Genomic DNA, 16,662 nt, shown 5'->3' on the forward strand with positions numbered 1-16,662 from the left:
TACAGGCACATGCCATGACCCATCAATTCTCACTCCTGGATAGCCAGAGATGACAGAAGGGAGCATCCAGGCTCACAGACGGACATGGAGGAGAGTTTTCACAGCAGTGCTGTTCTCAATAGCACTAAACTGAAAATAACCCCAATGGGTAAATTATGGGGTTACTCAGACAATGGAACAGTACACAGCAAAGCAAATGGATACTTATTGAGGGATAAAATTTTAAAAACTGACACAAGTAATCTACAGATGTAGACTTCAGGACTGCAGAACCTTTGGGAAAGTGGATTCTTGATTTGAAAGGGAAATGGGAAATGGGCTTTTCAGGACACCAGCATTATTCTATTCTTTGATCTGGGTGATGATTATACAAATGTGCTCATCCAAAAATTTTATTGCAGACTTAACCCATTTATGAGTAAACACATTGTGAAAGGTGGTATTTACAGAATCCAGCATTTGTTTAACTTCTGTGTCATTATGACCACTGCCTGGATGTCTGCCAGCAAAGGGTTCCAGAGAGAGAGTTATATAACAGAAATTTTGCTCTGCAAAGATAATATAAAAAGAAAAGATGAATATATAAAAATGTTAAGTAACTTTAATCTAGCCTCAATGTGACAGAGGTCTGAGGGAGGAGAGCCTGAAGGAAAAGTCCAAGTGCCAAAGTTTTGCCACGAAAGAGCAATGCACAACTCCAAAGGATGCCACCTACAGTGCGGTCCATGGTGAAGCCAGGAGGGCCAGGAAATTGACTAGTGTGAGGAAGGAGCCAAGGCAGACTGGAATAATACGATTAAAAAAATCTGGGGGAGAAGACGGCATTAGGGGAGAGATGAACCCTCGAGGTCCAGAAGACAATCTGCTGCATGCTTGGCACCTTGTTTAGAGGAAACACTAGCAATATCAACAATGGTCCCTGCTGTGACATCAATGACTACTTAAAACTTACTAAGAATGATTCAGTGCATTAAAGAGAGAGATAAACTATGCTAATCTCACCTTCATGGATTATCGAAGATGAGGAAATTCACAGTGAATATCATACCAATATCTCATAATACATGATATCATATGATTATTCATGATCTGTTTAAAATATCCTATGACTTATAAAATTTTTATTCCATTTCCACAATTATGTAAGGGGAAGGCTTTTCTCTGTGTTTGAAGTCTAAATACTATACTTGATATGTAAAGTGTACCTTAATTTTGGATAACATTGGGCTACATTTCTTGTGTTGAAGTTTTCAGAAGTGGAGAAGCAAAGGTTCATAAAAACCTGAAATTTTGGAAATTATTCTTGGATTATACAGCTCTAATAATTTCATATAAATGGTTCATGAAGACATCAAATAAGACAGTTTAATCGTCTACATTTTAAAGAATTTTTTGTAACCAGGAAGATATTTCTATCTACAGAAAAAAACAGTAGAGAATAGTGACTTTCTCACATATGAAGAGAACTACCTAGAAGCCTTACTAGTTTCCACCAAAAAGTGGTGGCACAGTAGGCGGTAAGCCTGCTTAAATAATTTCCTTCTAAAATGCTTAGTTATGAGTTTCCAAATCTAGAAAAGAATGGTGGCCACTTAATTTGAATTTCTCCATATACTCTTGCTCAAAAAACCATAAAATTACTAAGGATTGCAAACAAAACCACAAAAGACACAGGCCTTCAGAATTACCAGAAAAACACCACGAACTTGAAATTATATGTTAATAGAGAAATAAGTATCAAATCCCAACAGATTCCTTGCTGTAACTGCAAGCTCATGGGTAGAGAGAGCAGGGAAAGAGAGACTATGGGGAAAAATAGTACAGGGGTGGGAAGACTCAGATAAGCATAGACAAAAATCAATCCCTACAGAAAAGCCCAACACTCAGCGCCAACAGACTGTATAAAACCAGTGACTTGGAAGTTCACAGCACCTGTTCCTTCAAAAGGGCTCAATTCAAGTGGGACAAAAAGTAGCAGCCTTGAACGATCATTGTTTTCAGGAAAGGATCATATGTAAAAAAGAGGACTATTCCTTGGAGATGTGATAGTGTAGTACATTTTAAAACAGGCAGTAAAAAGGGGGAGGGAAGGTCTGCAGAAATAAAAGACAGACAAAACACCACCAGCCGCCCCTACTCCTTACTCCTCCATACCATCAACATTATCCATAAAAGTAACAACAATTCATGCCCACTGATGGAAAAAGGCACTCAAACCAGGAACCTTCATTAAATCTCTCAGAATGGGAAAACCAAAATCAATCCATATAATACTGCAGGAAAAGAAAAAGAAGGAAAATCAAAATATCTTACAGTAGAAGAAAACTATAGTTATAACACACAATATTCCAAATTAAATACAATAACTTAAAAAGAACATTCAGCAATATTAAAAACATTCTACAGGCTGGTCGTGGTGGCTCAAGCCTGTAATCCCAGCACTTTGGGAGGCCAAGGCGGGTGGATCACGAGGTCAAGAGATCGAGACCATCCTGGTCAACATGGTGAAACCCCGTCTCTACTAAAAAAAATATACAAAAAATTAGCTGGGCATGGTGGCGCATGCCTGTAATCCCAGCTACTCAGGAAGCTGAGGCAGGAGAGTTGCCTGAACCCAGGAGGTAGAGGTTGCGGTGAGCCAAGATCACACCATTACACTCCAGCCTGGGTGACAAGAGTGAAACTCTGTCTCAAAAAAAAAAAAAAATTACACAATAAGGAATCTAAAAGCCAAGAGCAGAAGTAGATAAAAACAAAGCACAAAGAAATTCAGAGTCAATCATACTCAGAAAAATAATTAAAGAAAAAGACAAAAATTATTCCAGTGATTGAGAATATTACAAGGTACTCAAGGGAGAGTAATTCAAAAGAAATCTTATGTGTGGCAGGAAAACAACAAAGAAAATGAAATAAAGAAAGAAGGAAAAAAGGAACACACAGAAAGTGATTGTAATACAGGAGAGCAAGTAAAGGTGGACAGAAAAGGTCAGATGATTCCTTCCACAAAAAATACGACAAAACCTGGACAAAAATATCAAAAATACGTAGCTGGCCAGGTAGAGTGGCTCATGCCTGTAATCCTAGCTTTGGGAGACCTAGGTGGGCGGATCACCTGAGGTCAGGAGTTCGAGGCCAGTCTGGCCAACATGGTGAAACCCCATCTCTACTAAAAAAAACAAAATTAACCAGGTCTGGTGGCATGTGCCTGTAATCTCAGCTACCAGGGAGGCTGAGGCAAGAGAATTGCTGGAACCTGGGAGGCAGAGGCTGCAGTGAGCCAAGATTGCACTACTGCCTTGTACTCCAGCCTGGGTGACAAAAGCGAGAGACTGTCTCAAAAAAGTGTTTTAAAAAGTAGCTGAAGGACTGGAAAATGACCAAGAGATCTGAGAAGCCCAACAAATTCCAGAAAGAATAGACAAAAAGAAGACCAAGGTATATCATAGACTCACTGCAGAAAGCCAAATATAAAGGAAAAATCAGAAAAACAGCAAAAGATAAATGCCACATCACACACATGAGAACAATACAATTAATAACTACTTTCTTCTCAAAAATAATAAAAGTCAGAAGATATTAAAATGATGTGTTGGAAGTGTTCAAACAAGTCCATCAAGATTTCTATATCCAGCAAAACTATCCTTTAAAAAGGAAGGCAAATGGCTGGGTGCTGGGGCTCATGCCTGTAATCCTAGCACTTTGGGAGGCTGAGGCAGGTGGATCACCTGAGAACAGGAGTTCAAGACCAGCCTGGCTAACATGGCGAAACCCCATCTCTACTAAAAATATAAAAATTAGCTGGGTGTGGTGGCACATGTCTGTAATCCCAGCTACTTGGGAGGCTGAGGAAGGAGAAGTGCTTAAACCCAGGAGGTAGACATTGCAGTGATCTGAGACTACACCACTGCTCTGCAGCGTATGAGACAGAAGCAAGATTCCACCTCAAAAAAAAAGGAAGGCAAAGTAAATACATTTTCACATAAGTAAAATTGAGAGAACTTGTTGTTAGCAGACCTATCCTATAAGAAATACTAAAGAAAGACCTTAGCTCATATATAAAGGAAAGAAAAAAGAAACAGTAAATATATGGGTAAATATAAAAAAAAATACACCCATATTTTCCTTTTCTGACTACTAAAAGTATAATAGTGTACTGTAAGTTTCATAATGAATAGGCAGTTCTTACTCTGCATAGACTATTTATACATGAATTTCAGTTACCACAGTTTAAATAACACCAGTTCCCCCAACAAGACACTTTGAATTTCAGTTACTCATAAGTACAATGACATATCACTTCATAGTCACTAAGAGCTAAAATCAAAAAGGTGGACAATAACAAATGTTAACAAAAAATGTGGAGAAGTTGGAATGCTCATATATGCTGATAGGATTATAAAATAATACAGCTTCTTTGGAAAACAGCTTGGCACTTCCTCAAAGTGTTAGAGTTACCATATGATCTAGCAATTCCACTTTAGGTATACAACCAAGAGAAATGAAAATATATGCCCACGCATATCTAGAATGAATCATCATATTCATAATGATGAAAACTAAAGATAAAGAGAAAATCCTGAAGGCAGCCAATTCCCCCACCTTTCCCACCCCCCCAAAAAACCCCAACCCACACAAACAAAACCCATATAACATGTGGAGGAACAAAGATAAGAACTAAAGCAGACATCTTTCTGAAACTATGAAAGCCAGAAGACATTCAAGGGACCAACCCTTTAAGTGTTGAAAGAAAAAAAGTCAACAAAGAATTGTATTCCCACAAAAATTATCTTCAATAAAGGTGAAAAAAAAGACTTTTTCAAACAAACAAAAATCTGACATTTACTACCAGCATACCTGTACTACAAGAATTAGAAAGGTAAAGGAAATTCTTCAGGCAAAAGGAGTATCATACTACACAGAAACTATCTAAACAGAAACCAGATGGGGGCCAGGAAGGGAAAGACCAATATGTGAAAATGTTATCACACTTGGCTATTCTATTTCTTCACTATGGAAACAATTATCTGGAATTTGTGTCTCAAACAGGACATAGATAAAGAGGATCCTGAATAGCTCAAAGTTTCCAGAGAAGATTCCTATGCTCATGTTTTTCCTCCAAAAGCTTCCCCAATACAAAGCTTTCCACAATACATGGTGCTGTGGTTACCTTTAAATAGAAAGTTTGATGTTTTCCATGATAGAAAAAAAAATGAAGGCCAGGAACGGTGGCTCATGCCTGTAATCCCAGCAATTTGGGAGGCCAAGGCGTGCGGATCACGAGGTCAGGAGATTGAGACCATCCTGGCCAACATGGTGAAACCCCATCTCTACAAAAAATGAAGAAGAAAGAAGAAGAAAGAAAAAGAAGAAAGAAGGAGGAGGAGGAGGAGGAAAAAAATGAAATGATCATGATAACTGCAGATCAGAAAAAGCTAGAGTTGGTTATAGGTCACTAGTTTGTTTGTTTTTTTGAGACAGTCTTGCTCTGTCGCCAGGCTGGAGTTCAGTGGTGTGATCTCAGCTCACTACAATCTCTGCCTTCCAGGTTCAAGCAATTCTCCTGCCTCAGCCTCCCAAATAGCTGGGACTATAAACTCATACCACCACGCCCAGCTAATTTTTGTATTTTTAGTAGAGAGGGGGTTTCACCATGTTGGCTAGGATGGTCTCGATCTCTTGACCTCATGATCCACCCACCTTGGCCTCCCAAAGTGCTGGGATTACAGGTGTGAGCCACTGTGCCTGACCAGGCCACTAGTTTTAAAATGATTGCTGTACAGTGAAAAATAAAACAAGCCAGGGTTTTTCTTTGTAGTTCTGTAAGGGCCATTTACTGGTGATAGGAGCTTACCCAGAATATGAAGTGTGAGGTTTGAAAAGCACATAACAAAGGATGAGAATGACCCCTTTTAAACTAAAGCCGAAAATTTATAATCAAACTGTAACAGAGGGAAGCCAAGGTGGGTGGATCATGAGGTCAAGAGATCGAGACCATCCTGGTCAACATGGTGAAACCCCGTCTCTACTAAAAATATAAAAAATTAGCTGGGCATGGTGGCGCGTGCCTGTAATCCCAGCTACTCAGGAGGCTGAGGCGGGAGAATTGCTTGAACCCAGGAGGCGGAGGTTGCGGTGAGCCGAGATCGTGCCATTTGCATTCCAGCCTGGGTAACAAGAGCGAAACTCCGTCTCAAAAAAAAAAAAAAACTGTAACAGAAGATACTTACACATCCGTGAATGAAGAGGGAATATTTTCTTCCACCCACTTCAAATCTTCATCCTGTAGAAATATTTATACTTAGCATTTGCTTAATATCACCTGACAGCAGAATTTTTTAAACAGAATGTACATAAAATTTGAGTGTTTAAATGAAAATACTTGATATTCTTTTAGTTTCTACGTATGTCCTAAGAAGGTGGCACTCATGCCATACAGAAATTATGCCAGTGCTTTCTTACACACGCAAACAAAAATTGGATTTCAGATTTTTACACTTCTTCTTGGTTTTAGTTAGATGTATGAAGTGTTACTTTTTTGTCCTGAGAAATCACAGTAAAAACACAACGTTCATTCCTAAGATAGAAAATAGCTAGCAAGGATATTGAATTTTTGCTATGCCACACTCATTATGCTTCCTAATTTGTTTGAGTTCTTATATGTGAGTTGATAACTTTTTTTAAAAAAAAGATAATACAACTATTCTTTTCTTTTTCTTTCTTTCTTTTTTTTTTGAGACAGAGTCTGACTCTGTTGCCCAGGCTGGAGTGCAGTGGTGCAATCTTGGCTCACTGCAACCTCTGCCTCCTGGGTTCTGCCTGAGCCTCCTGAGTAGCTGGGATTACAGGCACACACCACCACACCCAGCTAATTTTTGTATTTTTAGTAGAAACAGAGTTTTACCATGTTGTCCAGGCTGGCCTCAAACTCCTGAGCTCAAGTGATCCACTACTTCAGCCTCCCAAAGTGCTAGGATTACAGGCATGAGCCCCCATGCCTGACCTCAAATATTCTAACTTTAGAAAAGCCTATTTATTTTTATCACTTGTATTTATACTCATCTCCCTACAGGAGGTAAGAAAAGGAGAGCAGGTCAGCTGAGGTATCTATCTGTCTGTCTATCTATCTATCTATCTATCTATCTATCTATCTATCTATCTATCCATCCATCCATCTAATCTATCCACCCCTCCAACCTATTTTATCTAATCTATTCTGTTTATCCTCTAATCTATCTCATTTGTCTATCCATATATCTTATCTATCTGATCTATGTAACCTCTTATCTATTTTTAACAGAAAACTTGCTTATAGTTATTTCACTAGGAGAAAGAAAATAAAAGGTATACTGAATATTTTGGTTGATAATATAAATAAATCTAAATTTTTCTTTATTATCTACATGGATACATGGAATGGTCTGGTTCTAGTATTAATTACATTTTGCTAATCTAGAGAGAAACAAGCAACTAAGCCAGCATTAATAGGAACCCCAATTCTCTGAGTGGGTCTCAGGCAGAAATAAGTCAGTGAGATACAAGGCCCCCAGTTTCTGCTTAAGAGCTAATTATACTTACTTTAGAGAAATGAAAATGTATTCCCTTGTCATGTTTGAAAATACTAAGCTTTAAAATAAACTCTCATATATATATAGAATAAAAGAAAAATACTTAAAAAGTTGAAAGTATGGGAGGCCGAGGCGGGTGGATCATGAGGTGAAGGGATCGAGACCAACCTGGTCAACATGGTGAAACCCCGTCTCTACTAAAATTACAAAAACTTAGCTGGGCATGGTGGCGCATGCCTGTAATCCCAGCTACTCGGGAGGCTGAGGCAGGAGAATTGACTGATCCCAGGAGGCAGAGGTTGCGGTGAGCTGAGATTGCGCCACTGCACTCCAGCCTGGGTAACAAGAGCGAAACTCCGTCTCAAAAAAAAAAAAAAAAGTTGAAAGTATAACAGATCTAACACTAGATAATTGAAAGTATTATAATTTTTAAGAATTTAAATTACTATAAAACTACACAAATAACATACTTTTTAAAATTATGTCATCAAAAATAAAAATTAGAGAACTTGCCAAACTGAACAGATAAAACATATTTTCACATATCTATCCTGTCAGAACTCACATACGCATACATAAATTTTTACATAGTATCAATCACAGCACATATAGTTGTAAGAAAGTACAAAACTGTATGATAGACATTTCCATTTTATATCATTGCCTTCAAAAACATTTTTGTGCAGAAAATATTATTTAGCTTATCTCTGCCCAATGTTTTACAATTTTATTCAAGCTCCCCACTTCAAAAAAAATCTGTTAATTTTGGTAACTGTGTAGGTAACACATAAAGTTCTTTACCAATAGATAACAAATGTTATTTAAAATGGCTTCAAAAATCACTTTCATATGCCGAAAAGTTAACACAAGCTTTTATTGGAATAAAGCTTTCCAATCTTGAATATGCAGATAAATAACCTACGGAATCTTTCTGAAAAGCAGATTCCAATTCAAGAGTATCTGGGGTAGGCCCGAGACTCTGCATCTCTAATAAGTTCCCAGATGACGCTCATGCTGCTGGCCTAGGAATAGCAGGTGACAAGTGAGATCTACAACAAAGGTATTTCAGTTAGGGACAACCAGGATTGCTACTTAGCAACACTAATTTTTATAACAACAAAAATATAACAAAAAAATATTCGTCTTCTGAGAGTCGACAAATATGACACTCATACAGGTCTCTAAAGTAGTGAAGACTAAGATTGTACTAAATATATGCTATACTCACAAAGTTATCAGAAGTGGCAGGCTTAACTGCTCCATTGGAAACTGATTTTGAGGCTCTTAATTTTATTCCTTCGGCTAAAAGAGACATTGTAAACATATATATAAAATCATAAAATAATATTTTCCTTTAGAAATTTAATAACCTAATAAAAAAATTACATTTTTTTTAAATGGAGGGTTAATAGTGGAAACTTTAGGCAGATGCAGGACTTACCATTTGGAAATGTAGAAAAGATATATGAAAAAAGTTCACAGATTTTTGACAACCGTTTGTCAGAACCACCAGGTTTTCAAGTTTCTTGTTTGAATCCTAGTTTTAGAGGAGTTTAAACAAACTCCTGTAAAAGTAAACATGCATACATATTTCCTTAACTGTAATTAGTTTAAAGTTTATGGACTTAAACATCTTCAGAATTCATGGCATATTCAAGAACAAAACACATCTTTGGGTTCGCTTTACATCCCTGATGTACAAATTTTGAAATGTGTAAGAGGCATGAAGACGATAGGAAGGATCAAGATTTCTTTCATATTTGACCAAGGATCTTCTGTACGTTTGCAGTTTCAGTAGAGCAAAGGCTAAGTGCCCGTGTCCTGGAACTAGACTGTCTCACTGGAATCTTGGGGAAAGCAATTAAATTCCTGTGACTTAGTGTTTCTGACTATAAACTGGGTATAATAATAGCATCTACTTCATAGAGTTCTGGTAACCACTGAACAACTTAGCACATATAAAATGCCTGACACACAATCTATGCTTGTTAAGTAGTTACTTTTGTTATCATACTAATTTGCAAATATTGCTTCTCCATAAACTAGGATAATTATAACATAAGCTGATGTAATAAATGAAGATGAGGTTCCTCAACCAAAAAATGTTTTCCTGAGATATTTGAAACCCCAACATTTATCTTAGAGAATACAGTGATCTTTAAACACTGAAGTGTGTGTGTGTGTGTGTGTCAGTGTGTGTGTGTATATATATACACACACATATAAATATATAAAATATATACAAATTTTAGGTGTATAGTTGAAGAAACCTGACAAATATATACACTTGAGTAACTGCCATGCAATTAATACAGTTAACATTTCCATTATCACAAAAGGTTCTTTAAGTTCCTTTCCAGTCAAACCCCACCTCACCAAAAGCAACCACTGCTCTGATTTAGATAATCATTATAGTTTGTTTTACCTGTTCAAGAACTTCATTTATAGAACCACAGTATAGAGAGTCTACATATTTTTGGATTTGGCTACTTTCATGCAATATAAACAATTCAGAGATTTAGTCATGTTATAGAGTGCTGGTTACTTTTTATTACTGGAAAGTATTCCATTGTATGGACATACCACAATTTATTTTTTTACCTGTTTGTAGATAATTGTGTTATTTCCAGTTTTGGACTATTAAGAATAAAGCTGCTGTTAACATTTTTGTCTTTCTGTAGACATCTGCTTCATTTTTCTGGGTAAAAACCTTACAGTGGAACAGCTAGACTGTAAGGTAAGTATATGCTTAACTTTGTAAGAAGCTCATATTGCTTTCTAAAGAGGTCATGCTGCTTTACATTCCTTCAAGTACTGTATGAGAGAGCCAGCTGTTCCACATCTTCTCCAATAGTTCATACTATCAGACTTTTTAATTTTAACCACTGTAGCGGATGTGTGGTAGCTCTTGGTGTTATGGTCTTAATTTGCATTTCCTTGATGACCAATTATATCGAGCACCTTTCAACGGGTTTATTGGACATTCCTATGTCTTCCTTGAAGTGTCTACACAAGTCTTCTGTTTGTTTTTTGCTACATGGGTTATTATTTATTGATTTACAGGAATTCTACTTATATTCTGGTATATAAGACCTTTGTCAGATATATATGTATTGAGAATATCCCGCTGTAGCTAGCCTTATTTTCTTGAATTCTTCTTGATGAGCACAGATTTTTAATTTTGGTAAAGTCTCATTTTTTAATTTAATGGTTACTGCTTTTTGTGTCCATGTGATGGGAAACTAGCCCATCCAATATCATTAAAATATTTTCCTGTTTTCTTCTAGAAGAGTAACAGTTGAAGCTTTTCCATTTAGGTCTGTGATCCATCTTGAATTAATGATTATGAGATGTGCAGCAAAAGTCTAGGTGATTTTTTTTTTCTACACATTTAGCCAGTTGTTTCAGTACCATTTACTAAAAAGACTATCTTTTCCTCATGTAAGCCGTGGTGACTTAGTCAAAAATCAACTGACCACACATGCATGGGTCTATTCCTGGACTCTATTTTACTACCTTGATGGATTTCTCTATCCTTATGCCAATACTACACTGTCTGGATTGCTGTAATCTGAAATCACTATGTCTTAAAATCAGTATCCATTGATTTTATTTTACTGAGATATAATTAACATACCATATTGAAGTACAGTTAGTAGACTCTAAGATATTCACGAAGTTGTACAATCATCACAACTATCCAATTTGGGAAAATTTCATCACCTGGCAAAGAAACCCCAAACCTATGCAGTCACTCCCTACTTTCTCCCTCCTCTAACCTCTGACAACCACGGATCTACTCTCTGCCTCTATAGACTTGCCTATTCTGGACCTTTTTTACTTTCTTTTTTTTTTGAGACGTAGTCTTGCTCTTGTCGCCCAGGCTTGAGTGCAGTGGCATAATCTATGCTCACTGCAACCTCCGCCTACTGGGTTCAAGTGATTTCCCTGCCTCAGCCTCCTGAGTAGCTGGTATTGTAGGTGTCCATCACCACGCCGGGCTAATTTTTATACTTTTAGTAGAGATGGGGTTTTGCCATGTTGGCCAGGCTGGTCTCAAACTCCTGACCTCAGGTGATATGCCCTCCTCGGCCTCCCAAAGTGCTGGGATTACAGGCATCAGCCACTGTGCCCAGCCTGGACCTTTAATATCAACAAAATTATACAGTATGTGGTCTTTTGTGATTGGCTTATTTCACTTAACATAATGTTTTCAAGGTTCACTCATGTTGTAACTACAAGAATGTTAAGGATCTTCTAGGTCTTTTGCTTTTCCATATACATTTTAGAATCAACTTAACCATTATATATATTTTTTAATCAGCTAGAATTATAATTGGGATTGTACTGAATCTACTTATCTGATTGTGAAACTGACAGCTTAATATTGAGAGTTCCAATTCAGACATATGTTCTATCTCTACATTTACTTATTCTAAAATTTATCTCTACATTGTTTCATAGTCTTCATTGCAGAGGTTTTACACATTTTTCATTAAACTTACTCTGAATATTTTAGTTTTGAAGGTATGGTAAGTAACATTTTAAACTTTACCTTCAACTGTTTTCAGTTAATATGTACAAAACAACTGAGTTCTGTATATTGGACCTATAGCCTATGACTGTCACAGTCACTTATTAGTTCTACTGTACTTTTTCTTTTCTGTAGACTCCTTGGATTTTCCACATAAAATATTGTTGCCTGAGAATAAACACAGTTTTATTTCTTCCTTTCCACATGCTGCTTCTTTTACATTTGTTGGAGTTTTGTTTGTTTTGCCTCTCTGCACTGAATAGGACCTCCCATACAACGCAGAATCAAAGTGATATGTAGATATCCTTGCACTTGATCCCTAATCTTGAGAAGAAAGTGTTCACCACTAAACAGAATTTTAACTGTAGAGTGTTTTCATACCATTTTAGAATTAGTTTGTTGAGGCTTTTGTTATTTGCATCCACTGAGATACTTACATCATCTTTTTCTTCTTTCTTCTTTTATTTGTACTATTTTATTTTTATTTTTTTGTTGAGACAGAGTCTTGCTCTGTCACCCAGGCTGGAGTACAGTGGCATGGCTCACTGCAACCTCCCTCTGCCTCCTGGGTTCAAACGATTTTCTTGTCTCAGCCTTCTGAGGAGCTGCGATTACAGGCACACACTGTCACACCCAGATAATTTTTGTATTTTTAGTAGAGACAGGTTTTGCCATGTTGGCCAGGCTGGTCTTGAACTCCTGACCTCAGGTGATCTGCCTGCCTTGGGCTCCCGAAGTGTTGGAATTATAGGCATGAGCCACCACACCCAGCCTTATATGTACTATTTTAATATAATGAATTATATTGAGTAATTTTTGGAATGTTAAAACAGTCTTGCAACCCTGGGATAAAGTCCACTTGATCAGGACTGTCTTTCTATACTTTGCTAGATTTTATTTGCTAATATCTTTAAATAACTTTTATGGGTCTACTCATTAATGATATTGGTCTATAATTTTTTCTTGTATGTCTGTTAGACTTTGGCATTTCAGTTATGCTGGCCTTAAAAGTACTCCCGCCTGCTTTATATTCTAAAGAGTTTGGTAAAATTAGAATATTTCTTCCTTAAGTATTTGGAAGAACTCACTAGTGAATCCATTTGAGCCTGTTACTTTATACGAAGATTTTATTTATTTTTATTTTTATTTTAGACAGAGTTTCGCTCTTGTTACCCAGGCTGGAGTGTAATGGCTCGATCTCAGCTCACTGCAACCTCCGCCTCCTGGGTTCAAGCCATTCTCCTGCCTCAGCCTCCCGAGCAGCTGGGACTACAGGTGTGCGCCACCATGCCCAGCTAATTTTTGTATTTTTAGTAGAGATGGGGTTTCACCATGTTGACCAGGATGGTCTCGACCTCTTGACCTCATGATCCACCCGCCTTGGCCTCCCAAAGTGCTAGGATTATAGGTGTGAGCCACCATGCCTGTTCTAAGATTTTAAATTAAAAAAAAATTTTTTTTAAATTTCTTAAATAGACCAGATCTACTCAAGACTTAGTGGCACAGGGCTAGAATTAAGATTGGGTTGTTATGTGTATTTTCCAAGGAATTTGTCTGTCTCATCCAGATTGCCCAATTTATTACCATAAAGTTGTTCACAACATTCCCTTATTTACCTTTTTTATTGTAGTAATGTCCTCTCTATCATTTCCAACATTAGTAGTTTGTCTTACTGTACTACAGTTGACCCTTGAACAACATGGGTTTGAATTGCTCGGGTCCACCTACATGTGAATTTTTTTTCAATAAAAATTACACCACATATGTCTGCCTTTCCGGACTCTCCTTTCCTTCTATCTAATAACATTTTCTTTGCTCTACGTACTTTATTGTAGGAATACAGTACAAAATACATATAACATACAAAATATACGATAACTATGTTAACAGTAAGGCTTCTGGTCAACAGTTGGCTATCAGTAGTCAAATTTTGGGAGAGTCAAAAGTTATAAGGAGATTTTCAACTACTCAGGAGACTGGCAACCCTAACCCCACATTATTCAAGGGTCCACTAGCTTCTCTTTATTTCTGGTTTAGACTAGCTAGAGGTTAAACCATTTTTCACTAATCTTTTCAAAGTAATTACATTTAGACTTGATGACTTTTTCTATTTATTTTCCTGTTTTCTATTTGATTGATGTATTAGAGAACCAAAATAAAAAGTGAAAAAGAATGTTACTAAGAGAAGCCAAAGAAGACAAAAAAAAAAAAAGAAACAAAGATAAAATTACCCTCAACATCTGAGTTACTTATTGATGTTGCCTTAAAAGATGCTTAGATTATAATAAAATTCATAAAATGGTAAAATGCTATGTAGCAATTAATAGAAAGAATGAAAATACCATTAAAACCGTAAGTAGAAATGCTTTGGGCATGACCAGAAATTACAGGTGTACATACTTCAAAAAGAGCAAGAAGATGCCACTCAAAGAAACCCAACAATCATCAAGATGAACATTATTTAACAGCTAAGCACAATATACACCAAACCACACTTATGAAAAACAGTCTATTTCAACATTTTACGAAATGAGTAATAAGCTCAAATGAGTAACAAAGCTCAAACTACATTAATAGTTTTGAAAATTTCATCATTGACTTTTCTTTTTGTTATTGTCTACCAAAATAGGGTTTCTGAAGATAAAGGTTTAAAAATATTTTATAGGAAAAACAGAATGTATGTGACCTTGGGTAAAGGTACAGTATTTCTGTTACGATACGTACAGTGGTCATTTAAAAAGAAAATATATTACTCACTTAAATTTTCAGAAGTTACCATGAATTCCTCAATTTCATCATCAGAATCATCTATTAAGGGCATGAAGGCATATCTATAGCAAAAATGAGTAGTAGTTTTACTAGTATGTTTAAGCTTGTTCAATTTTCAGTTTATATCTAAAAGCCATCGTATAAGAAATCTACATTTAAAACATGTCTTATACTTTAAAATAATGAAAACATAATTATTTTACTTTCAAATTAGCTGAATTATCATGAAGAAATTGTGAAACTAGAGCTCTCAAACCACTTGTAAAAGCGTAAATGGATAAAATTGTTCTGCCAAGCAATTTAGCAATATTTAATGTTGAGGGAAGGGAACTTTCTGCTGTTTCTTTCTCCATGTCAGGCTTACCTCTCTGCCTACCACTTGTCAGTTTATTCCCTAAAAAAAGAAAAGTTGCTAATCTGATTGGTGAAAATAAGGCCCATTAATTGGGCCACATTTTCTAGGTGATAAGATCAAAATACTGCTGATAAAGTGTGAATCAAAACAACCTTTTTGGAGGGTCATCTGGCAATAGCCATCAAAGTAAAATTCATTTACCTTATATTAAACTAACAAAAGTTTGCTAAGATGATGTCCAACAGCATTCTAAAATCATGATTGATAATAGCAAAAATCTATTTTTTAAACAAAATAACCAGGGACTGCTTATATAAATTATGTTACATTTACATTCATGTTATGAAATGCCACATAGCCATTAAAAGTAATGTGATAGATCTATATATGCTGATATGGGAAGATACTTTTGTTTTTTTGAGATGGGTCTGGCTCTGCTGTCCAAGCTGGAGTGCAGTAGCAGTGGCATGATCTCAGTTCACTGCAACCTCCACCTCCTACGCTCAAGCCATCCTCCCACTTCAGTCAGCCTCCCAAGTAGCTGGGAGTACAGGCACACATCACTGCACCCAGCTAATATTTGTATTTTTTTGTAGAGATGGGGTTTTGCCTTGTTTCCCCAGCTGGTTTCCAATTCCTGGGCTCAAGTGATTCACCCACTTGGCCACCCAAAGTGCTGGGATTATAGGCATGAGCCACTGCACCCAGCCAGAAAGATATATTTTAAACAGGAAGGTACAGAACAGCATGTATATGTAAGTATAGATAGATAGATAGATAGATAGATAGATAGATAGATATATTATTGTATAATTTTTAAAAGGACAGGAGAAACACACATACTGATACAGGTTGAGTAGCCTTTATGCAAAATGCTTGAGACCAGAAGTATTCAGAGTTTTGGATGTTTTTAGATTTTAGAATATTTATGTTATATTTAGCAGCTGAGCAACCCAAATCTGAAAATCTGAAATTCAAAATGTTCCAACGAGCACTTCTGTTGAGTGTCCTGTCAGTGCTCAAAAAGTTTTGGATTTTGGAGCATTCTGGATTTGGGATATTCAATCTGTATATACTTTTTCATTTTCTCCTAAAGAATGGACAAGAACTTAAGTTCTTTCCTTGGGGCAGAGGGATAAAGCAAGGAAGGTAAGGCCTCCCACCACATGCGGTCTTAAGTGCAACTTTCTGAACTTGACACTGAAGTCTTTTGTCATTTTGGCTGCACCTCTCCCTTCCAAATGATTTCTCTCCAGTATGAGTACACTGTATTAACCAAACTGCATGTCTCACTGGTCTACAAAGTATCTCAGGCCTCCCACCACCCCAGAAAATGGACATTCTTTCCTAGTTCAGTTATTTCTTGTCCTATTTCTTTCCCCAAGGTGTAATATAAGTACTGCCTTTTCAAAAAGTCTTCCTCATCCCTCTTCCATCTT

The 16,662-nt window shown here is 36.7% G+C and overlaps 1 protein-coding gene across 2 annotated transcripts in view; it reads right to left on the reverse strand.

Moving 5' to 3' along the window:
- The window catches only part of TMEM87B (transmembrane protein 87B), a 63,577-nt gene that overhangs the window by 4,978 nt on the left and 41,937 nt on the right, over positions 1-16,662 (reverse strand). For both annotated transcript variants that reach the window (XM_054244733.2, XM_054244731.2), the window contains exons 15-17: positions 14,857-14,930; positions 8,794-8,867; positions 6,228-6,280 (exon numbers count right to left, since the gene is read on the reverse strand). In XM_054244733.2, the coding sequence (XP_054100708.2) occupies positions 6,228-6,280; positions 8,794-8,867; positions 14,857-14,930 (201 nt within the window). The remainder of the gene's footprint in view (positions 1-6,227; positions 6,281-8,793; positions 8,868-14,856; positions 14,931-16,662) is intronic.

Source organism: Callithrix jacchus, chromosome 14, assembly GCF_049354715.1.
Source record: "Callithrix jacchus isolate 240 chromosome 14, calJac240_pri, whole genome shotgun sequence".
Taxonomy (NCBI): Eukaryota; Metazoa; Chordata; class Mammalia; order Primates; family Cebidae; genus Callithrix; species Callithrix jacchus.